This window comes from Eptesicus fuscus, chromosome 17 (assembly GCF_027574615.1).
Source record: "Eptesicus fuscus isolate TK198812 chromosome 17, DD_ASM_mEF_20220401, whole genome shotgun sequence".
Taxonomy (NCBI): Eukaryota; Metazoa; Chordata; class Mammalia; order Chiroptera; family Vespertilionidae; genus Eptesicus; species Eptesicus fuscus.
The window spans coordinates 36,102,357-36,125,587 of record NC_072489.1 but is presented as its reverse complement, the minus strand read 5'-3'; the positions used below and the strand labels follow the sequence as shown (position 1 = coordinate 36,125,587).

Below are 23,231 nucleotides of genomic sequence, written 5' to 3'. Positions count from 1 at the left end.
CTATAGAAAACAAAGACAGCTCCAACTTGAACTGAGTTGTAGAGAATGGGTAAGATTTGGACAGATCAGAGGAAGTTGTTCCAATTTTAAAAACTGTTTTTATGTAACTTTTTTAGTATATCTGTATAATCAAATACTCTGTGAATTATTTGTAGCTTTCCTCTTCTAGAATACGTTTCACTCACCATCATCAAGCATATATTCATGCTTTTAAATTCACTTTTTGAATAGTCTGAGAAAAATAATATGATAAACAACTAAGATAAAATTGTTGTATGGAATTATAGTGTATTCTAAAACCTAAAAGCTCTAGCTCTACTACATACTACCTGAGATTTAGAGCAAATCACTTAGTCCGAACCTCAGTTTTCTCTCCTATACAATGGGGAGAGTAACAAATATGTGTCCCAATTATCCCTCAAGAGTGTTGTATTAAAGGTAAAAAAAAAGTAAAGGTCTTTCAAAGGTAATATAAACGTATGCCTTCCAGCCATAGTGTCATGTTTTAAGGGTTCTGCTCCTCTAATCACCAGTAAATGGCTATGGAAATGTAAGTTATATGCTTACATTTCTTTTTTTTAAAATATATTTTATTAATTTTTTACAGACAGGAAGGGAGAGGGATAGAGAGTTAGAAACATCGATGAAAGAGAAACATCGATCTGCTGCCTCCTGCACACCCCCTACTGGGGATATGCACACAACCAAGGTACATGCCCTTGACCGGAATCCAACCTGGGACCCTTCAGTCTGCAGGCCGATGCTCTATCCACTGAGCCAAACCAGTTAGGGCTATATGCTTACATTTCTAAATCAATTTTGAAAAAAATATAGTATAAATTGGGTATATTACCAGCTTTTAGTGTATAACATAACTGAACTGTTATTTAATAACAAAACTAAGTTACTATTTAACAAATCTGGGAACTACCCACAGTCCTTACACCTACCATGGTTCCATCAATGAATCAGAATCTCCTGTGGAACTTGAAATAAACAGATACTAGACTCATTCCCTAACCTACTGGATCAGAATCTTCAGTGGCTGAATACCCCTGATTTTAAAAAGTTCCACAGGGGTCTCTGATGAATATGTACCACTCCCCTTTACTGAACTCTTTTTCTGAAACAAAACTGAAAACTACTATAATTGAACATTTTATGAAAGGAGTCATCAAAAACAAAGTTATTCATAGATAAGTTGTGCCGTTCCTCTACAATACTATACACATTTAAGAATTGATAAAAAAAATTGATAGTAAGCCTGGAAAACTAAATTTACCACACATAAGTCTTCTTTGTCAACAGCTCCATCTACTGGATAAACTTAGGCAAAATCGTCCTATAATTTTAGAACAGACTGCTTAGAAATGAACTATGCTGTAAAATTAAAACATCAAAACCAGTACTTTTTTCCCCCTGCAATATACCTTTGGTGGATATACTTTTTGCAGATGGATATTTTTTGGAACCTAAAGACAACATTCAGAACTTCCTAAAGGTATCTATCGTTCATTTTACAATGTAAAACATATTACTGAAAAACTATATTACAGGTGATTTTTTTCCCTTTTCTGTAATCATTTAAAATGTCCATTATGTTCACAGATACAGCAATTTTAAAGGTACAAAAGGAATTACATTCACAAAGGCTCTCAGATCAGGAGGGGGACAGTATCAGCAGATGGCTGACTGTGGATTTCTAGAAGACTGATGCCTGACGTGATCCTGCTGGCATTTGGGCCACACCTCTCAGCAAGCAAAGGAGAAAGATCAGACAAATGGGAGCTTTCATGCCACAGTAGAACCTTATGCCTTTTTTCCCCAACAGGCAGCAGCAACTAGTAAGAAGGGCAGAAATTGAAGTGATTTTTAGAACTACAAAGAATGAGACCAACGTTTACTAATAGAAGTTTCCAATGAATGAATGAATGAATGAATGAAGCAGAGATAAAGAAACAGGAGAAAACTTGATGGGCTGTTCAAATCTGAGCCCATCAAATGTCTAGCAGGATGAACAAAACAAAACAAAACAAAACAAAAACCATGCCACCTAAATACACTCGTGAAATTCCAGAACCATAAATGAAAAATTCAGTTTCTAGACAGGGCAAAACAGATAATCTACAAAGGCAAAACATATCATCTACAAAGGCATAATAATCAAGACTTCTTTTGAAAAATAACAAACACTATTTTCTTTTACTTAATCTGTTACTTACATGAAAAAGTTTTTCTGTCTTTGGAAAAACTGCAACAATATCATACAGCCGGACCCTCGAAGAAGTTGCTCTCTAGTAATAAAAAGAATGTTGTCATACAGTAGCAAAAACAGTATCCATGGAATTCTGCCTCTGGTTTGGCTGCACACCTAACATGCCACTGACAGTTTTGCTTTGCTTTGTATGTTGGCAGAGAAGACTTTCTAAGCACGTGAGAATTTAGATACCAACATCCATTCCACCAACCTTCTACCTTCCTTCCTACATTGTTATACTTGTATCAATCAATGTGTTTGCAATAAAAAAATCAAATTAGATAGCCCTTGCTTTTACAAACTAGTGGAGGAGTTTGTCAGACACCGACCGAGAGCCTGCTGTGTGAGGGACACTAGGGGTACAGGATCATTTACGGCATATGTCTGCCCTTCAGGGAATTCACGATTTTGTTGGGAGACAAAAAATACACTTGACTAAGTGTGAGGCAATTAGGTTCACAATGAGAATAATGTTAAATAAAAATTAAACTGCTAGATGTGCAGGAAAATACCTGAGAAACCAAGGACAGAATGAGAGAAATATAAGACAGCTTATCCTGGCTTATCTTCCTCCCATTAAATGCTGAAATTCCTCAGGACTGTCCTAGACCTTCTCTTCCCACCTCACACTTGGACCAGGGAGTCTCATCCACTCTCACGAATTAGATTACTCTCGATAGGGTGACCACTTCCAAGTCATTATCTGTTATTAGGATCACTCTTCTAAGGGCCATGCCTTCCCAACTGCCATCTGATAGGCTCCACTGGAACTTTTACAATAACCCACCAAGTCCCAAACGCCATGCTCTCAAGGCTGCTTTTCTTTGTATGTCCCGTCTCAGCAAATGGTACCACCAGCTACCTAACTGGCTGTTCAGGCCACACTAAGGCATCATCAGCCTAAATCCAATTAACCATCAAATCCCGCCAATCCGACCACCTGGATGCTTCTCAAATCCCCTTGATCCCCTCTGATCCATTCACTATAATGCAAACCTCTCTTGGTTAAGATCTGCTCACCCAGACCAGGCGTCCTCAAACTACGGCCCGAGGCCCACATGTGGGTGTTTTTGCCGTTTTGTTTTTTTACTTCAAAATAAGATATGTGCAGTGTGTACAGGAATTTGTTCATAGTTTTTTTTTAAACTATAGTCCGGCCCTCCAACGGTCTGAGGGACAGTGAACTGGCCCCCTGTTTAAAAAGTTTGAGGACCTCTGACCCAGACCAACCTCCCTAACCTCATCTCAGGTTAGCCAGCTCAGATGGCTAAGACCACACCCAAAACACACCATGTTTTCTTTGGCTTCAGGACCTTTGCATAATCCCTCCTGTCTCTGAGAACACTCTCTCCCCCATTCAACATCTAAATAACACTTACTGATTTTTCTGGCCCCAGTTTGAACATCAACTCCCTCAAACTGGCCTCCAGAGCATTCTTTATTTACTACCTCCACCTTTTTAGCTATTTCTCACAGATTTAAAAGGATAGTGTCTGTATTATTCACATCAATATCCCTAGCACCACCGTATGTCTGGTTCATGTGAGCTCAATGACTAACAGTTGCCCAAGGACTCATATATTGTGGTATTCCTGTACCTGTGCCATGAGTAGAAGAGATTCTGTTGTATTATGTGAATTCTGAGGATGGGGACAGCAGGCAGGTGTCATGCACAGGGGTGGGGGTGTAAGAATGGGTTAAGTTGAAAAGCAACACTTTCAACATTAATCAATCAACTTACAAGTCCAAAACGAGAGAAGAAAGGTAATTAACTTACCAAAACATTGCAGTGAGATGGATCCGAAACAATAATTGTCAGTCTAGTTAAAATTTTTATTGGTCTTGATTTTCCCTATAATCAAAAACATATCATCAAAAAAAAAAAAAAAAAAAAAGCACAGAATACAAATAACTGATTTTCCTCTTTACCAGTGGAAGCATTCATTAAAAAGATGCCAGCAATAGGGCAGTAAAGATCAGTAAAATCCAGCCTTCATTCTCCAGGAATTTATATTACAGCTAGAGAAAAAAGGTGTATGTTAAAGTACATAATGAGGTAAGTTAAAGGCTGTAGGACTTCAGGAAAGAAGACTACCAAAGAAGTACAGAATTGAGAGTAAGAGAACGTTTCACAGAAGACCTGGGTCCTGATGGAAAAGTAAGACTGGTAAGCAGAGGAAGGGGCAGCACAAGGTAGAGAACCGTACATGTCACTGGGCGTGTCTGCATTGAAAGAATAGGTATTATGCTTCTTAAACAACAAAACACCTACCTGTACAATTGGCAAAGTTGTAAAGAGTTCTGAAACAGCTACTGGTTTTTCAATTTCCTACAACAAATAATAAACAGTTACCCTAGAATGTTAATGGGACAAAGCATAATGGAAAACTTACTAGGGGTTTGCAGAAAAGATAATTTAAGAAATGAAATAAGAAAATTAATTTGTGGTATTCAGAAACACTAAATTAGCTTTGTTCTTAAAAAAAATAAATTACAGAAAGCTGAAGAGCAGAGAAGCAACTGTAAACATCAATGGATAGGAAGAATGAAAAGTAGTTTTTAGACTGAAATAATCTGTAAGGTACAGTTATTGGCCTAAAGAGAAATATACACATTTACCAGTATGTTTATGTTAAAGAGTTAAAAAATCAAATACTGTGATTATAGTCAATCAATAACAATGCACTTTTTTAAAAAAATGACTACTGAGTGACTTAATTAACATCAAATCAACTTTAAGAATCCTCAAAGCATGTCTATTATGTCACAAAAAAGCTATCATTTGCACAAATATGCATCAACTCAACTATTATAAAATAAGAATAGTGCACAGAGAATGCATTTTTTAAAATGCAAGAAAATATGCTTATCTGTAGGTTCCATATTACCAATATAAATATAAATAATTCTAAAAACTGGTTGTTATTATTAACTTCAGAAATTATTTTACCTGTTTCTTTTCCTTAAATTCAACAACGTGATTGATGGCAACAACTGAATAGCCAACTGAAAAGAAAAATGGAACATTCTTCTTAAATATAACAACCTCTCTTTCCTTTACCCATAGTCCCATCCCACTTCTAGATGTCAAGACTAGGAGGAAGTTTGCAGAATGGTATGGGTTTGGGCTCTGGTATCAGACTGCCTGCTTTCAGATCTAAGCATTACCATTTACAAGTTTCAGATTCTTTATCTGTCAAAATGGTGATAATAAAAGAACTTAACATACATATCATGAGGATTAAATGAGATAATACACGCAGAGTGTTTTAGAACCGTGCCTGGCACTTAGTTGAGGCTTTATTTGACCTCTGTGACATATTAGCATGATTCTAAACACCCTTAACTTTGCGTGTCTCCTTTCCATCTCCTTTCATATTCCTTTTTTCATTTTCATCCCACCAACTTTATACTTGTCAGCCCCACCTTTATTCTCACTCATTTCTTTTGCTTTTTAGCCTTATTACTTCCTTTTGAGGCCCTTTTCCGAAGGAGAAATGGAGTAATGATGCCCTCACACGATTGTCCACTTCTCTTTTGGAGCTCTCCACCATCAAGGTGGGGAACTCTTTGAGGCCGGGGCCTTGCTCTATCAGCCTCAACACAGAGCACTGTTCTGGGCATTTGACTACCGAAATTATGTCTAAATCATATTTTCAAGTTATTTTAACACCAATTGGGGGGGGGGTAATAACAGGATATGAAAATATAATGCATATTAATGCTAAAATAGTGGGCCCCCTTTCATCAATTTGTCCAATTTCCTTCTTTCCTTCCTCACTCAAATATTGAGTATCCGTTCCATGACAGGCCGTTTGCTAAGTGTTGAGAATACAGAAAAACCAGAAGATAAAAGAAATTTCCAGTACTTTGTGCTTCACCTTTCACTCGGTCAAATCAACCAAGCCCCACCAACACACCCCACCGCCATTCTTCTTTACCATACTCCAAAATCTACTCTAAGTTTTCTGATTATACCCACTCGGGGAAACCTTTTGGCCACTAAACAACGTCTCTACTGTCCTTCAGAAATGTCAACTAGATTCAATTTCTCCACAAACTTTTCCTAGACTACTCATCTGGCATCTTAGGATTACTTTCCCAATGTCTCTGGTGTAACTTCTATTTATATAACTTATTTCTGAAGCTTATTGGTTTCTTACATCACATCATAAACCAACAACCAGGGATCTGTCTTCTTTATTCTTTGAAAATTGCCACGCACCAAATAGCACTCGTTTATCTTTAACTAAAATTGGGGTGACTTTCTGTCCTGTTATGACTTTTCATTTAATTTTAATTATACACATTGGGTAACAATGTATAGACACTTTACCACATCTCCTTCAAGAATATTTGAAATTGAGGCAATTTTCTAAACAAGTCATCATTTTCTGTATTTTTAAAAAGGTGTACAGCTTATTAGTTTATTCCATAAGCAGTGAGTGAGCAATCACTATCTGCCAGGGCTGCTGAGTGACTGTGCTGAGCACAAGAAATAAAAGAATAATGATAGATCCTCCCTTCCCCCAACTGATGGACAGAGTATGACGTAAACTCCACCTGCAGCCGGACATTCCTGAACACCTTATATGGACTGTACATTGAACCACCAATCAGCACCTGCCATATACCCTAAGCCTCCGATTCCTAAGTCCCTAGGCCCCTAACCATGTACCTTACATGAAACCACCAATCAGCATGTGCTGAGTGCCCTAAGCCCCGTCCCCTCTTTTCCTCCCCTTAAAAGGCACTCTCACCCCGGCACACTCTCTCTCTCTCTCTCTTCCCTTTCCCCCTCTGGAAGGCGGCCGGCAGGGTGATCGCCAATAAAGCCTGTGTCCTGGTATCCCATGGTCTCCGGCCCTCTGTTTCATCTTTCAAATAAATAGAAAGACATGGCCACTCTCTACATATCATGATTCAGTCATTAAGGAAAAAGCATCCGGAAAAGCTTAATTGAAGAAGTAATACAAACTACACCCAGAAAACTTGATTTTAAAGGAACCACCAAATAGTAGCGTTAAAACAGCCCAGATCATCATGTCCATCGCCTTCTTTTTACTGGTGAGGAAAGTATTCTCAGAGAGACGATGCTAATTAGTGGCTGCAATGGAAAGACAAAAGGACAAGAAGAAATGGTGTAACCCACTTCGCCAAAGGCTGGCTGTAGCCAGCACCACCCTCTGAAAAGTATCATTACCAGCTCTCACAGAGCTGAGAACTGAGGAATCCTGCAGAAACCTCTTCATTCGTAAACCCTTCTAGCCCCACATCTAAGAAGACAACAGCAGTCATGATTAGTTTCAACAATTAAAACGGGCTCTTAGCTCTCAGGGCTTTCGCTTCCTTGGATTCAAATATGAATCCAGCGTTCTGGCCATGCTGCTTGCCCCCATCCCCAATATATCCTCTCCTATCCACCCTTCCTGTAAATATTATCCCAACACTCGCAGCCCCCTGTTCCTCCCCGCTTTCCCGAGCCCCACGGTACTCTCGGTCGATGCACTGCTCACGCATTTGCTCCGACCCAGTCGTGAAAGGCAGACAAGGGGTGTGATAGTAAAAAGCACCGGTGTAGATTCCACGTGGAAGCCCTGGCTTCTACATTCCATCAGCTGTGGGGCCCTAAACAAATGCTCCACCTCCTCATGGCCTCGGTTTCCTCAAGTTGCATGAAAGGAAGAGCTAGACTGGGTAAAAGCTCCCCAGTGCCTTCGAATTTCCCGCGTTCAGGATCCAGACAACACCGTGGTGGGCATCGGCTTCCAGGGACATCCCAGAGACACGGAGGCCCGGCCTTGCCGAGTCCTTCCAGAACGTAACCCGACAGGTCTGGGGGGCGGCGAGGCTGGGCAGGCATTGCGGCCCGCGAGGCCAGGGCGACTCACGGTGAGCGGCGTTCTCCACGAGCCCGCGCAGCGCCTTCAGGTCCGAGCCCGCTCGCAGGTCCAAATCTGCAAACACCGCCATGCTGGAGTCACATGACCGCCCCGCGCGATCTGCGCAGGCGCTGGGCCCCGCCCCCGAGGCATGCTGGGATTTGTAGTTTACTCAAGCATTTGGACCCTCCCTTTAGTTGATTGTAAGTGAAGTTTCCCAGGCATTTGCTTCGCTTTCAAGTACCAAAAGTAAAAATTAGTGTGTCGAAACCAAAAGTCTCACTTCACTCCTTTGTGTTATTCTGAATGAGAAAGTTTGCTTTCCCCCACAGGTGTTCACAACTCTTACCATTCCTCCTATTAAATGGTAGAAAGTAATTCTTACGAAATACAACTGTATAGCATTTATTGAGCGCCTGCAATAAACCAGAAACTCTTGCTAAGAGCTGGAAATGCTTTTTTTTAAAAAAAAGACATAAATAACCCGTTTTCTTCCCTACCTTTAAAGACCAGCTATTGTTTAAAATAGGCTCATCGGGAAGAGGGGGAATCTGACCTGAAAACCTCGAAAAAGATTGCCTGAGAAAAGCAAAGGGTCTTTCTTTCTTTTTTTTTTTTTTTTTCTTTTTTTTTTTTTGCCTAAACCGAGCTGGCTGTGACCTAGCACGGAGCTTTCTTTCACACTTAACATTTCCAACCACAAGATGGCAGGGGTGGCCTAGGTGAGGAGGAAGAGAAAGAGAAAGGGTGAGAAATTGGAAAACAGTCATTGAGTATTTTACAGAGGGCCAGCCAATTTGCTAAGTACTTACCTTACGTATTTCATTTAATTTTCAAAGCAAGTGAGCTAAGTGCTTTTTTTTTGTATTTTTTTTTCTTTTTCAACAAATGCATTTTATATCTGCATATTAAGTGAAGAAAAATTGCTCAGGCAACTAAAACTTTTCACTGAAGGAAATTTACAAGGAATACATATTGGAGGCAAGAGAAAGAACAGGTCCTAAAAACAAAAGCTAGCATTTTCAAACATAATAACTATAAATTCCATTGCTCAGTCATACCTTGAGAATATAGCTAAGAACTCAAAGGATAAATTATATTAAAAAAACTAAATTATCTCTATAATTTTCTATTGCAGCTGATAAGCAAGTAAATTATAAAAGCTGTATTGTTGAGAATTTTGACTTGACTATATTTTTTGGAAATGCTGCTTAAAAATGGTACATCATTAGGAAGTGACTTACTTTTGTGTATGGAGAAGAATTTTGAGAATTTTAAAGTTGACTTGTCAGAATTGGTAACCATGACTAACACTGACTTCTACTGGGATCAATGTTAACTGCAGACTTATACAACATAAACACGATGTGACAAGACTTTGGCCAATTTATTGTACTATTAACTAGAAATGACTTTGAGCTCAAAACCTAAAAACTATATAAATAATAGTCATGGTAATTAAGCATGCCTCACACACAGTTCATATTCCAATAGTGGATGCTGAGGGAATTTTGAACTGCCGAAAGATACTCATTTACTAAGCTTTCCATGGAAGTTCTGTGAAATTTGTATTGAGGAATAGATTGCCCTCTAGGGGGTGTGCATGTACCACTTATATTCCAAAATGGGTAGTACAAAACACTGAGTTATAAAATAAATACGTGTTCTTGGATCTGTTTTCTGTTCATCTTTTTAAAAACAAATATTTAAAGATTATATTTATTTTGTAAAGGGAATGAAAATTTTCTAAATGGAAGAAACCAAAGAAAAAAGGTACATTTTTTATAGTTAGGGATAATGCAAATAAAAGTAGCATAATTAAAAGGCACATGTTTCTAAATTAAAACTCACAATTCACTTTAAGCTGAGTAATTATTTAAAATCATGAATGACTCTTGGTTATAGGCCATTATTCTACACTATTCCCCCTCTCCCCCAACAAATGTTAACAAAACACCTAGTATGTGGCAGGAATAAGAAAACATCCTTCCTTTGGGAAGTTCATAGTCTAATAGAGAAGACAGTCATGGAAATGTAAAGCATAAAGCAACACTAGGTGCTATAATAAAGATTTGAAAAAATATGCTTTAAGGGTCTGGAAAAGATTATATTAACTATGGTGAGAGGAATTGTCACAGAGGAGATAATTCCTGTTTGTTTGGACTCTTTTATCTGAAGTAGGCCCCCCCCAGAATTTCTGTTGACAGATTTCAGTCCTAAGATGTGTGTTGTATTTCTATGCTACTGCTCTATAGCCTGACTGGCAGCCACAGGGTCATGTTCGGATGTTTATAAACAATAATCTTAAGCACTAGTTTTCCTAGTCTCTTCTCATCCAATTCTGGGGTCTATTCTCACTCACACAATTAGTTTAGTTGAGTGAGGCAATGGGGTGTAAAAAAGTGAGCATCTAAACATTTCTGAGAAGTAAAAAATAGTCCTGTAGGAAGTCAGCTACATTGTCATTGGAAATTATTGGAACCCCAGTCAGCATGACATTAGTATGCTTAACTGACTAGTGAGTTATTGATTCCTATGGCATAGAAAGCTTTATTTTGCCTGTGCTTTTTAAGTAAATCTAGATTGTCAGAGTCTGCTGGTTTATGGGAAAAGAAACTCCCTTATGCTTATGTCCTATGGATAGGGATGTGTGGTTCTCTATAGACATGATTAAGCACATGCATTTGGATGGGCTAGATGAGTACTTGGGATAAAGAAGAGCTTATAAAAAGCAGTTCCTGTTGTAGGATTTGCTCTTCTGTACTCCCCCAGAGCAGTTTTGAGAGGGGGATTGCCTGTTGGGAGATTACATCACAAAACTGTAATTCTCAGGTGCCCTCATTGACAATTTAATGAGAATGTGGGTTATAAGCAATGGGAGTCTAGGCAAGGTTTGGTACTTTTAAAAGCATCAGCTATTTTTTAAATGAAACAAACAAAAGAGATAAAATCTAAAGACATGGTTTGATTTAGATGCCAATATGTCTCTATCTCCAGTGTAAGTGCCAAAGAGTGGGTATGTGGGTGAGGGCTGCAGGTAGTGAAGGGGTGCAGGGGTGGTGGTGAAGGAAGCCACACCTTGATATGGATTTTAAAACACCAGGAAGCCAAGGGCAAAACAAATAACAAATTCAGATGAATGTTTAGGTATTTTATGAGTACTTTTTGTGAAGCTGTATTTTTAGCTTTTTTTTTTTTCAGAGAAAATTATAGAAAAGCATACACAAGATTTTAGCATTTTTATGAAGATAGGACTATTTGTTAGTCAAAGTTAGAGGGAAATGGAAAGAATTCCAGATTGTTCTGTCAGGATTTTGGAGTAATACAATGATAGATGAAACTTAAACTCAGCATAAGCAAGGTAATGCTGCAGATGCTGAGATTTTCAGTACCTATGTTTATACATTGTGACAGCTTATAAATTAAATTCTAGAACTCTTAGGAAATACACCCAGCCATCACCAGGGATAATATAATAGAGGTGATTGCTCTATAAAAAGGGGAGTTTGAACCTGATGCTATATGGAAATGGAAAAGGAAGTAAATTTGAAAGTAGAATTTTTCTGAGTATTTGGTGAGTTTGTATGTCCTGCAATCAGAATACAAAAGCAAAACATCAGAAGTTGCTTTGAAATATAAGTGGGTTGGGTAAATGCTGGTAAGAGTGTAGGTGAAAATTATATAGAATGTAGATTCAAATAAAAATACATCTATTGCTTTTTAAGTTCTTTGTTTAATTAATCAATGTGGAACATTATTTATTTATTTATTTATTTATTTATTTATATTTATTTTAAAAATATATTTTCATTGATTTCAGAGAGAAAGGGAAAGGGAAAGAGAGAGAGAGAGAAACATCAATGATGAGGGAGAATCATTAATTGGCTGCCTCCTGCAAGCTCCAAACTCAAGCATGTGCCTTGACCCAGAATTGAACCGTGACCTCCTGGTGCATATAGGTCAGTGCTCAACCACTGAGCCACGCCGGCCTGGCTGGAATATTATTTAAAAGAGACAAGCTGACCTGATTATTCCAGGAAAAAAAAAATGAGAAAAGTCAAAAGTATTTTGTAAAATTTATTACCGTGGGAATTTTAAGAGGCCTTGAGACAATTCCAAACCTCAAAACCAAAAAACGAAGACATTTCAATGCAGTCATGAATGATCATGGACAAGTCATTAAATCTCTGCTGGTCTCTATTTCCCTCGCTGTACTGAACAGTCAACAGATGGTTTCTTAAATGGCTTTTGACTACAAACTAGTTTTCTTTTGTCTGAAATGATGTTTAATATTAACATAACTAAGGTTGAAGAAATTTCCTCATCCATCTTCTTAAATATTCAATAGTATTGCTTTGTGGCTTACATATTATCATCTACTCTTCCTCTGACTCAATATATTGATCTCCTTATCCCAGGCAGAGGAGAGCCCCTGACATTTCCATAATATTGAGAGAGCTGTGAACATTGGTCCACCTTTTAAGGATTTTTCCTACTTAAAATTTTTTTTTAAATGTATTACCATTTGATGGCAATAGCAAATGTGTTTCCTTACCTGGATGAATAGGGCTAATACCTACCTTGAAGAATGAGAGTATTATTCAGCATTCAGATCAATACGTTTTGAGGTTTGTTCTTTTCATTTATAATCTGCTAGGGCCTAACTAGAAAAGAAAGATTTAATTATTTTTAGAGTCTTGAACTAAAGAAATCACTGATGGCTTCCAATACAACCTTTAAAGAAAATGACGTAAGTCTCAGAAATAATAAAAATCAGCCGCTCTGACAGGGTTTGAGTACCAAGGGGATTTTCGGCAATAGGCATTAAATCAACATACACCTCCAGGATTCTTCAGCAGAACATTGTAACAGGTCATTTCTTCGTTTATGTGCAAGATTTCCAGGATGCCCTGGGAAAATTAACCCTCCTTTCAACAAATTAGGCTTTGAAGTCTGAAACTAAAAACAGCAGGGTCTATTTTCACGACCAAAAGGCCTCTTTCTAGACACCCAGAGGGGTAGTCAGAATGGGTTTAAGGCCCTCCCCCTCCCCCCCCCCCCCCAACTCCTTGGTGCTAGGACCTGAAGGCATCTTTCCCTCGCCCCTTTTCTTCCTTTTCTGAGGTTCCACCACTACCCCATTCGGGGCTCTCTCCTTTTCCATCATTGCTTTCTCCCATAAGTGGTCAAAATAGGAAACGGAAGTATCTATTTGTTGCTTGGTGTAGTGCTTGAAAATGCTTTTTTAATTAAGGGGGGGGGGGGGGGGGGAGGATTCCTCTCCAGGTTCTTAATTTTGCAACGAGTCCGAATGCCCGCAGGCTCCCTAGACCTCCCCACACCGGTGGGTCGTTTACTGCTGAGAGCAGGTGCAGGTGTGTCGGAGGGGGTCTGAGCCTCCCACGGCCAAGACCCGCGGGCCAGCCCGCTAGGGATCCCGGGAGGCGCGGGAAGCGCCACCCCCCGCCCAGTGCGGAGGCGCGGCGGAGGCGGCGGCCCCTGCCCAGTGCGGGAAGCCCGATCCGGGGGCCCGAGGGGCGAGGGCAGCGGCGAGCCGGCGGTGGCGGTGGCGGTGGGGACGCGGCGCGGCTGCCGCAGGGGAGCGGCGGTGGCGGGCGCGAGGGGCGGGGCGCACTCCGCAACTTCTGCCGCTGCCTCCCCGGCGCTCTCCGCCGAGCCGCGCGGCGGCTGCGGGCTGCGGGCTGCGGTACGGCCAGCCGATCCCGGTCAGCCCGCACGAGAACCCGCGCGTCCCGGGCGTCCGTCGGGTGCCCGAGGCGCCTCCCGCAGGGAGTCCCCGCGCCACCGCGCTCCCGCGTTGTCCGCAGCGGCTGGGGCCCGGGACGTGCGGGGCCGCGAGGCCGAGCCGGGCGCCCCCCAGCGGCCGGCGCGGGCCCCATGGCTGGGCCGGGCGGAGCGGAACCGGTGAGGTGAAGCCCCTACACCGGTAGCCGGCGCGCGTGGCGGGGCGCCGGCTCCATGGGCAGCGGCGCACAGCGGCACGATGATGGACGTTAACAGCAGCGGCCGCCCGGACCTCTACGGGCACCTCCGCTCAGTCCTCCTGCCGGAGGTCGGGCTGCCGGACCTGAGCCCCGACGGCGCCGGCCGGGTCGCGAGCTCCTGGGCGCCGCACCTGCTGCGCGGGGTCCCCGAGGTGACCGCCAGCCCCGTGCCCACCTGGGACGCGCCCCCGGACAATGCCTCCGGCTGCGGGGAGCAGATCAACTACGGCAGAGTGGAGAAAGTTGTGATCGGCTCCATCCTGACGCTCATCACGCTGCTGACGATCGCCGGCAACTGCCTGGTGGTGATTTCGGTGTGCTTCGTCAAGAAGCTCCGCCAGCCCTCCAACTACCTGATCGTGTCCCTGGCGCTGGCCGACCTCTCGGTGGCCGTGGCGGTCATGCCCTTCGTCAGCGTCACGGACCTTATCGGGGGCAAGTGGATCTTTGGCCACTTCTTCTGCAACGTCTTCATCGCCATGGACGTCATGTGCTGCACGGCCTCGATCATGACCCTGTGCGTGATCAGCATCGACAGGTAAGGGCCGGACCGCCCCGTCCCGGGGCCCGGCTGGGGGATGTGCTCGCTGGTAGCTCAGCCCGGCGCGCTCGCCTTTCCTGGGAGGGTAAGCCAGATGTCACGGTGGGATGAAGGGGTGCGCTTAAAAAAAACATCCACCCCACGCATCAGCCCTACCCCAGCCACAATCAGTTAGAGCAAAGCCTATATTCATTCACCTTTTTTTTTTTAAAAAAAAGAGCTGGAAACGTACCGATTTACTCTAGTGAAGGTTTTAAGACCACAAGTTAAAAAGAGTATTTCAGGCATTAGCAGTTCCACCAGGGGGTCCCTTGTCTTGGTTTTCAGGAGGAAGGTGGTCCTTTCTGAGCTTGACAAACCCTTGCTGTGAGCCCTCAAGAGTCCATTCTTACTTTAAGAAATCAGTCGGAGAAGTCACCTTGCTTCCCTGACGGTAGGAGCTACTCCCCAGGCCAATGAAAGATCTAGGGTGGTCCCAGAACTGGGGGGGGGGGGGGGGGGTCTACACCTCAACGTTACACCCCCAATGATTGCTGATTCTGAGTATTATTCTTTTGGAAGTCTGCTTTTCAGTGTTTGGCAACGCTGTTTGCATCTTATAGGCTTCCTGACTGGAGCCTTACTCCCTGTCTGAGTGGTTGGTTCTAGCCTTTTCATCATACCCCTTGGGAATCTTCTCTTGAGAACTCCCCCACCGGAGGAGTAATTGAAACATAGGCTGACCATCTTGTCAGGGGTGCTGGGGGGAAAATTTCTGCCTTGAGTATCAGATTGGGCTAGGAGATCCCCAGGATTTCTTCAGACTCTAGGGTTAACAGGATTCTGCAATGGAGCTAGTCTTTGGCCCTAGAAATATTGTGCAATCGACAACTTGAAGTATGATCCCAATACTTTTTGGCCAGAGAACAACTCTCTGCTTCTCTTGAAATGGAAATATTAAACCTTAATGTTCACACTCAGAATTCTGCTGGTATTTTAAAACCAGCACAGAACTGGCATTCTGTTGTGTTTAATGATACAGAGAAATGGTTGCTTATTTTCTTTGGGGACCTACAGAACCTTTAAATATGTAGACCTTTTGGCGTAGGAGAAATAATTGATGCCGCCACACTTAAAAGGGCAGTACCTCAAAGGATGGTCTAGCATGAAACAGATTTTTCCTCCTTTTCCTCCCTGTAAACACTGCTATTTGTGGTTTGTTGGTATTTAACATGTTCTGCTGTTTTACTGCTTGGCCAGGGTTTATAATAACAATAAAGAGAATGATTGGAAAGGGGGTGTTTTCAAGGAAAAAAAAAAAAACACATACAATGTAGCTGCATTTAGTTAAACGGCTAGATTATTATTTTTTAAAATGGATCTTGCCATTTTATATGTTATGTTAGGAGCTTCTGACAGCAAATAATTATTTTTGGTAGAAGATGAAATGCATATATGAGAATATTAGCTCCAAACTTGACAGCTGAAGTTCTGAATGACTGTAGTTCAGCATGTAAAAAACATATGCATTTACAGTCTGGTTGTGGCAACAGGAACTAGGAGAGCGCACTCAACATATATAGTAAGCATAAACATGAATTACAAGCGCAAAAATCTGACTGCTCGGCCAACCAAAGCTGTGCTTCTTGCATGAATGGAGTCCTTTTAAAAGGAACTTAGTGTAGTAAAACAGATAATTCATACTGCAAGCAATGCATTTATAATCTTTTTTCATTTCATAATTGATAAATGATAATTAACACAGTGTGCTAACTATCTCCTAAGACATCCAGTGCTTCTGTTCTGGGCACATTTAGGTTTGGCTGGGACCACCCTGAGATTCTGTACATGAGCTAAGGTTTTCTTCACTCAGTGTGCAGTGTGACTTACCGGCAACAGGAACATCTTGAATACAGAGAAGAGGTTAATCCTTGTCAAGAGATTCTAATCTGTTCATCAGCTATGTCTTTATGATGTCACAAATTGTGGTAATAAAGGGATATAGATTCTGTCTCTTCATTTCCCAGAAGAATTGTGCCATTGATGATTTTTTACTATTTTAGAAGATGAACATGTCGTTTCTTTATATAATATGAAGAATTGATTACATGGGAGACACAGATTGCTTTTCTTCTAAGAACACACAGAACTAAAAATGAGAGAAAGGAAAATGCATTTGCATCTAAGGTGAACTATTTTTGAAAATACTGGTGTTTTTTTTTCCAGTTCCATTGTAGAATATGACTGATATATTAAAATATGCTAAGAAAATATGAAAAAAATTTAATCTTCATTCATGTATTCATTCCCTTTTGAGTATCTAATATAGGGTATGCTGTGTTTTATGCAACATAATCAGAGATGAATAATAATATTTCTGCTTTTGAGCTCATACTGTTGTCAGAGAAATTGGGGTGTCTTGTTCCCCACTGGGTGCTGGGGGTGGGGGTCCTTATAATATCTGGAGAAAAAGAATTTTCTGAGACTCACATGGGAGGATGGGGGATTTTTATTTGTGTGGAATTACATCTCTGTCTCTAAAGTTCCATTTCCCTTAGTCCAGCCATAGAAGAAGTGTAGCTGGGGTTTCAGAAGAGCTAGAAGCAAAGCCAGTGTCCAGAGTTTTCTTCCCATGTTGGAACCAGGTCCAGTTCAGCATCAGGCTAGCAGCAGTCTATTAGTCCATTGTGTGTGGGGTCCACATGGCGGTGGGCCATATGGGCAAATGCAGGAGAGCACCCTGAGCAATAAGAGTGCCAGGAGCATAAGAGGAATCAAGAGCATAAGAGCCCAGAGAGTGAGTTCCTTTGTGTAAGAGCTTAAATATCCCAAATTTCACACCCTTGCAGTGGCCATGTCCATTTTGGCCAATGACCTGCTCCCAGGTGTGACTGACAGACCAGTATCTTTCCAAGGTCACCCTGACTTATTGCACATGCACCCATCCTTCTTCCTGTCCAGTCCCTTCCCCCATGGACCTGCAGGCAGTAGACTGACCTGTGGCTCCTTGGGGAGTGTAAAGCTTTAGCTTCTTGGTGAAGCTGCTCAAATGACATGCCAATAGTATTTGGCCTTCCCATTGCTCCTTTCCTCTTATTAATAACTAGGTTAATTACAATGGTATCAATACTGTATTGTGAGCATTTGCATTTCTGTTGGGCATTTAACCTTTGGTTACTGGAACCTTTGATTTTTCTTAACCACTCCCTACCATACTGGGATGCTTTTCCAATGCTATTTCATGCCATTTTTCTCCACAGGTTTCAACACTTCCCATATCCACCCTTTTCAGATAATGACTCATGATCATTGAAAAAGTAGCAACCATTGGATGGGGAACTCCCTTATCTTTCCACCACCAAACAACCAACCATTGCCCTTTTATTTCATTCTCGTTAAAAAGCAAGAAGACATTATGTCCCAGCAAAGAACAAACCGCCAGCACGTCACATCCCATCCCATCCCCTCTCACCTTCTCAAGGACTTAGTTCCTTCCTTGATTCCTCATCTCTTCTTTGTCTTCATTGTTTCCTCTCAAGTAGATCAAGCTTGATCTACTATTTTTAAGAACTCTTTCTTTGGTCTCACTTGTCACAACTCTTTCTTTGGTCCACTTCACTGTTAAACTGTGCCCACAACCTCTCTTTATTTCCTTACTCCTCAGATGAGTTTGATACTCAACAGTTCTAGAGTTCAACAGTTCCCTTTTTAGGATGCTTTTAGAAATAGAAATCAAATTACCTTTTGTGTACAATTTAAAAACATGCAAAAACAGTTCTATATATTGTTTAGGTGAGCTTATATAAGAGTAAAAGTGCAAAGGAATGGTGAACACCAAGTTTGGGAGAGTGGTTTTTAACTGGTGGAGTGGGTGGAGGTGCAGTTAAGGAGTAGCACACATATCAACTACACTGAGTGGCCAGATTATTATGATCTCTGAACGCATAATAATCTGGCCACTCAGTGTGCGTGTGTGTGTGTGTGTGTGTGTGTGTGTGTGTGTGTGTGTGTATATTAGAGGCCCGGTGCATGAATTCATGCATGGGTGGGGTCCGGCCAGCCTGGCCAGGGGGAAGGGACATGGGCAGTTGGCCGGCCTGCCTGCTGGTCAAACTCCTGGTCGAGGAGACAATTTGCATATTAGCCTTTTATTATATAGGAGGATATACACTGAGTGGCCAGATTATTATGCGCTCAGAGATCATAATAATCTGGCCACTCAGTGTATATTGGTAATGTTTTTTTGGTTTATACAATTTTGTTATTCTTTTTTTTAAAATTTCTTTATTGATTAAGGTATCACATATTTGTCCTCATTCCCCCATTCCCATCCCACACCCCTCCCCATGCTTGCCCCCACCCCCCTGTTGTCCTTAACCACTGGTTAGGCATATGCATGCACACAGTTCTTTGGTTGATCTCTCCCCTTTACCCCCACCCTCTCCTACCCTCCCTCTGAGGCCCGACAGTCTGATCCATGCCTCCTTGTTTCTGGGTCTGTTCTTGTTCATCAGTCTATGTTGTTCATTATTTCCCCTAGATGAGGGGGATCATGTGCTATTAGAAATACACTTATAAGAACCGAAAATGAGACAAGCAATAATGGTTATGCTGACAGGGAAATGAATCAGTCTGCAGTGAGTTTCTTTCTGGGCCAACAATTCTTTTGAGACCCAATTTCAATGTCAGACAGTTCCTTATGTATACATGTCAGCAATGACATTTCAGTTCTGGATGGTGGAGAAATGGTGGTAATGCAGGTCCGACTCTCTCTGGTTTGGTCCTGGGCAACCTGCAGTGATGCACAGCTGCTGTCTGCTAGTATGGCAAGGCGAGGTCGGCGTCTTCCATCTCTGGACTGCTTCTCTTCTGTCTTCATGGCTGGAGTAGTCCTGTCGATTCCTCTCTGTTGCAGGAATCCACATGGTCTCGGAGTTGTTTTCTGAAAATATACAATCATATTCTCGACCAAAAGTTAATAAAGGAATATTTTCTATAAATTTGACTTGGGATCCTATTTCATTTTTTGCCAATTTTGTTATTCTTTGTATAACTTTCTGTATGTTTGAAATATATTTTATACTTAAAAAAATACATTCATGTAATCTGCAACTAGATCAAGAATTTGAACATTATTAACTTCCCAGAAGTCTCCTCCTTCCCCTTCCCAATTTCTAATACTCCCAAAGATAATCATTGTCCTGAGTTTTAGTATCATAAATTAGTTCTGCTTGGTCAGAATCTTATGTAAATGGAATAGCATTATTATATACTCATAAATCTGGTTTCCTTTGCTCCATAAAATGTCTGTGTGATCCATACATAGTTTTTACCTGGTCAATATTGTTTTCATGGTTTTTGTTTTCTTTTTTTGTTTGCTTTTGCTGAGTAGTATTCCATTTAATTTGTTTATCAATTCACCTATAGATGGACATTTGAATTGTTTTTAGTTTTGGGATATTACTAATAGTGATTCTATAAATATTTGTGGACAAGTCATTTTGTGGACATGTTTTCATTTTTGGGGGATAAATATAATACTGGGTAATAAGGTAGTTTATTGCATTTCAATTCTGTTTATCACCCTCACACCATGTCATGAATGTGTTATCCTTGTCATGAATTTTAACCTACATATTTTAAAAACCTATTAGGTGTTATTTTAAACAATCAGTATTTATTTTTATTTACCCACATTTTTCCATTGCTCTTTATGTTTTCCTATATTATCATGCTTCTATCTGGGATTATTTTCTTCTGCCCAATGAGACTTTCATTAGCATTTTTAAAAAGTGAGTGCTGGTGACAAATCTCAATTTTTACTTATCTGAAAATGTCTTATTTTTACCATTATTTTTGAATGATGCTTTTTCAGCACTTTAACCCTTTGCACTCGCTTGCTTTTTTTCTCGATTCCTGCTACCGATGCTAACCGTGTCAAGTCACACTCGACATCCGAGTGCAAAAGGTTAAAACATTGTTCCACTGTCTTTAAGCTTCCATCATTTCTGTTGAAAAGTCAGCCGTTAATCAACATTATTATTACTCCTTTGAAGAGAATGTGTCTTTTTTCCTCTGGCTGCTTTTAGGATTTTCTCTTTATCTTTAGTTTTTATCAGTTTTTCTGTGATGTTCCTAGTTTTGTCATTATTGATGCTTTATTGTTGTTGTTTTGCTGTCAGTTCTGCAGGGATTCTTAGTAATTATTGTATTGTGTATTGTATTGCTAATGACTTGTTATTATCTCTTTAAATACTTTTACTGTCCCATTCCTTCTTATTCTGTTCTCAAATTTACATAATGTAAACCTTTTTATTTGATTGCACATCTCTTACATTCTTATTTATTTTTCATTTAGCATTTTCTCTGGGCTTCAATTTAAAAAAATATATTTTATTGATTTTTTTTACAGAGAGGAAGGGAGAGGGATAGAGAGTTAGAACCATCGATGAGAGAGAGAAACCTCGATCAGCTGCCTCCTGCACACCCCCTACTGGGGATGTGCCCACAACCAAGGTACATGTCCTTGACCGGAATCGAACCCGGGACCCTTCAGTACGCAGGCCGACGCTCTATCCACTTAGCCAAATGGGTTAGGGCTGGCCTTCAGTTTTGAAAATTTTTTGATCTGCCTTCCAATTTATGATCTCTTCTGCTATATTGAATATGTTTTTCAGTGTTGAGTTCTTAATTTCAGTCCTAGAAATTTCATTTGTCCTTTTTTTTTTGGTATTTGATCCTATTTATTGATTCTAATTCTTTGATGAAATTCTCTGCCTTTTTATGTAATTTCTCCAACCATTTACCATATTTTTGGGTATATAATCCTAGTTAAACTCTTTTTCTACTAACTCCAATATCCGAATCATTTTGTGTGTGATCTCCCTCCTCCCCCTCAGGATTTTGGGACTGTGTCTTGGCATACCTAGTAAATTTTTATTATATATTCAACATTTTGTACGAAAAATTGTAGATGTTGTAGATAATGTTTTTTCCTACAGAGAAAATAGCTGCTAGGCAGGCATATTGGGGGACTGATTATTGTAATTCAATTAGAAACTGAGCTGACTACTAGGTTTTAGTTTTGATAAAGCTCTGTCTGCCACCAGCTGATACCTCTTTCTAGGTTATAGCCTTCTTGGGATTTTAACTAAGAGCATGGGGTTCTTTTTTTTTTTTTAAATCCTCACCCGAGGATATTTTTCACATTGATTTTTTAGAGAGAATGGAAGGGAGTGGGAGAGACAGAAAGAAACACTGATATGAGAGAGATAAATCGGTGGGTTGTCTCCTGCATGCCCCCGACCAGGGCCAGGAGCCTGCAACCAAGGTACATGCTCTTGACCGGAATCAAACCTGGGACCCTTTAGTCATCCGATTGATGCTCTATCCACTGAGCCAAACCAGCTAGGGCAGCATGGGTGTTCTTGATGACTTCTCCCCCTGGTTAGTTTAGAACCCTAATTTTTTTTCTCCCCTGCACTCCCACTAAAGCTTTTTTGAGAGCTTTCTCTTGGCTTCTTAGCCTCCTGCCCTATACACCTTCAGAATTCAGCCGATGTGTTTAAGGGAATACCAGCCAAGTGTTGTGCTTAGTTTTCTGCTCCTTACTGAGATTTTGGCCACTTAGGTCTACAATTTTTGTCTTTCCAGCCGCAAGAGACTAATAGAATTTCTTTTGGTGTTTTGCCTCTTAATAGCAACTCTGTTGAGGCTCTTTCCCTGGATCTTCAGCCCTTTAACCCCTCACCTAGTTTTGGAACATGTCCCATGGGAAAGAGTGACTGCAGAATTTTGGCTTGCCTCTCTGTGGTTCTCTCTTTTCCAGGATTTTGTCCTCTCAACTCCTGGTTGTCTCAACAACTCTATCATGCCTTTAAACAGGTGTGTGTGTGTGTGTGTGTGTGTGTGTGTATTTGTGCTTTACCCAGATTTTCTAGTTGTTTTCATCAGAAGCATTGGTCTGAAGCATCAAGCAACCCCATCAAAGCTAGAAGTGGCTATGTGCCTGAAATGTTTTAAATATGTCCAAATATAGAAATATAATCATGTAAATTTCCTGCTTAAAACTATTCATTGGCTTTTCATTTCCCTTGGAATAAAATTCAAACTCTTTAGCACATCTCCAGGTTCCCTGATTTGTTCCATCCTTACTCCCCAACATTTTGTATCATATTCCATCTTGCTTTCCATAGTATAATCATATTGATTTTTTTTTTTAGTTTTCGCATTATGTCAAGTGCTTTCCTACATCAGGTCCATTCTAGGCAAACCCACCAACTAATATGTTTGCAAAACTATGATTTTGTGTCTGGAGTTCTATTCCCTAATATGTTTCTTGATCCCAAGTTGGAAAGCTTAAAAATGTTTAACCCTCTAGAATGGTAATAATTAAAATGTCAATAAAATCCTACCTAATAAAATGGTAATATGTAAATTACCATCACTCCGCTATACCAAATATTGGCAAGGGTAGAGAGCAAAGGGAACTTTCACACATTGCTAGTGGAATTGTGAATTGGTAAACCACTGTGAAAGTAGTTTGCATTATCATGTCATGTTGAAGA

At 40.8% G+C, this 23,231-nt stretch overlaps 2 protein-coding genes across 5 annotated transcripts in view; one reads left to right on the top strand and one right to left on the bottom strand.

Moving 5' to 3' along the window:
- Positions 1-12,786, bottom strand: part of RPP30 (ribonuclease P/MRP subunit p30) — a 34,593-nt gene extending 21,807 nt beyond the window's left edge. The window contains exons 1-6 of one of the 3 annotated variants that reach the window (XM_054729159.1): positions 12,720-12,786; positions 8,149-8,214; positions 5,208-5,263; positions 4,530-4,586; positions 4,035-4,109; positions 2,223-2,294 (exon numbers count right to left, since the gene is read on the bottom strand). In XM_054729159.1, coding sequence (XP_054585134.1) covers positions 2,223-2,294; positions 4,035-4,109; positions 4,530-4,586; positions 5,208-5,263; positions 8,149-8,214; positions 12,720-12,747 — 354 coding nt within the window. In that variant the 5' untranslated portion in view covers positions 12,748-12,786. Of the gene's footprint in view, positions 1-2,222; positions 2,295-4,034; positions 4,110-4,529; positions 4,587-5,207; positions 5,264-7,268; positions 7,325-8,148; positions 8,249-12,719 lie in introns of those variants that run through there. The other 2 variants (XM_008156920.3, XM_054729160.1) reach the window with 2 other exon arrangements.
- Positions 12,787-14,143: 1,357 nt separating this feature from the next.
- HTR7 (5-hydroxytryptamine receptor 7) overlaps positions 14,144-23,231 on the top strand; it is a 94,208-nt gene continuing 85,120 nt past the window's right edge. For both annotated transcript variants that reach the window (XM_054729217.1, XM_008156921.3), the window contains exon 1: positions 14,144-14,682. In XM_054729217.1, the coding sequence (XP_054585192.1) occupies positions 14,144-14,682 (539 nt within the window). The remainder of the gene's footprint in view (positions 14,683-23,231) is intronic.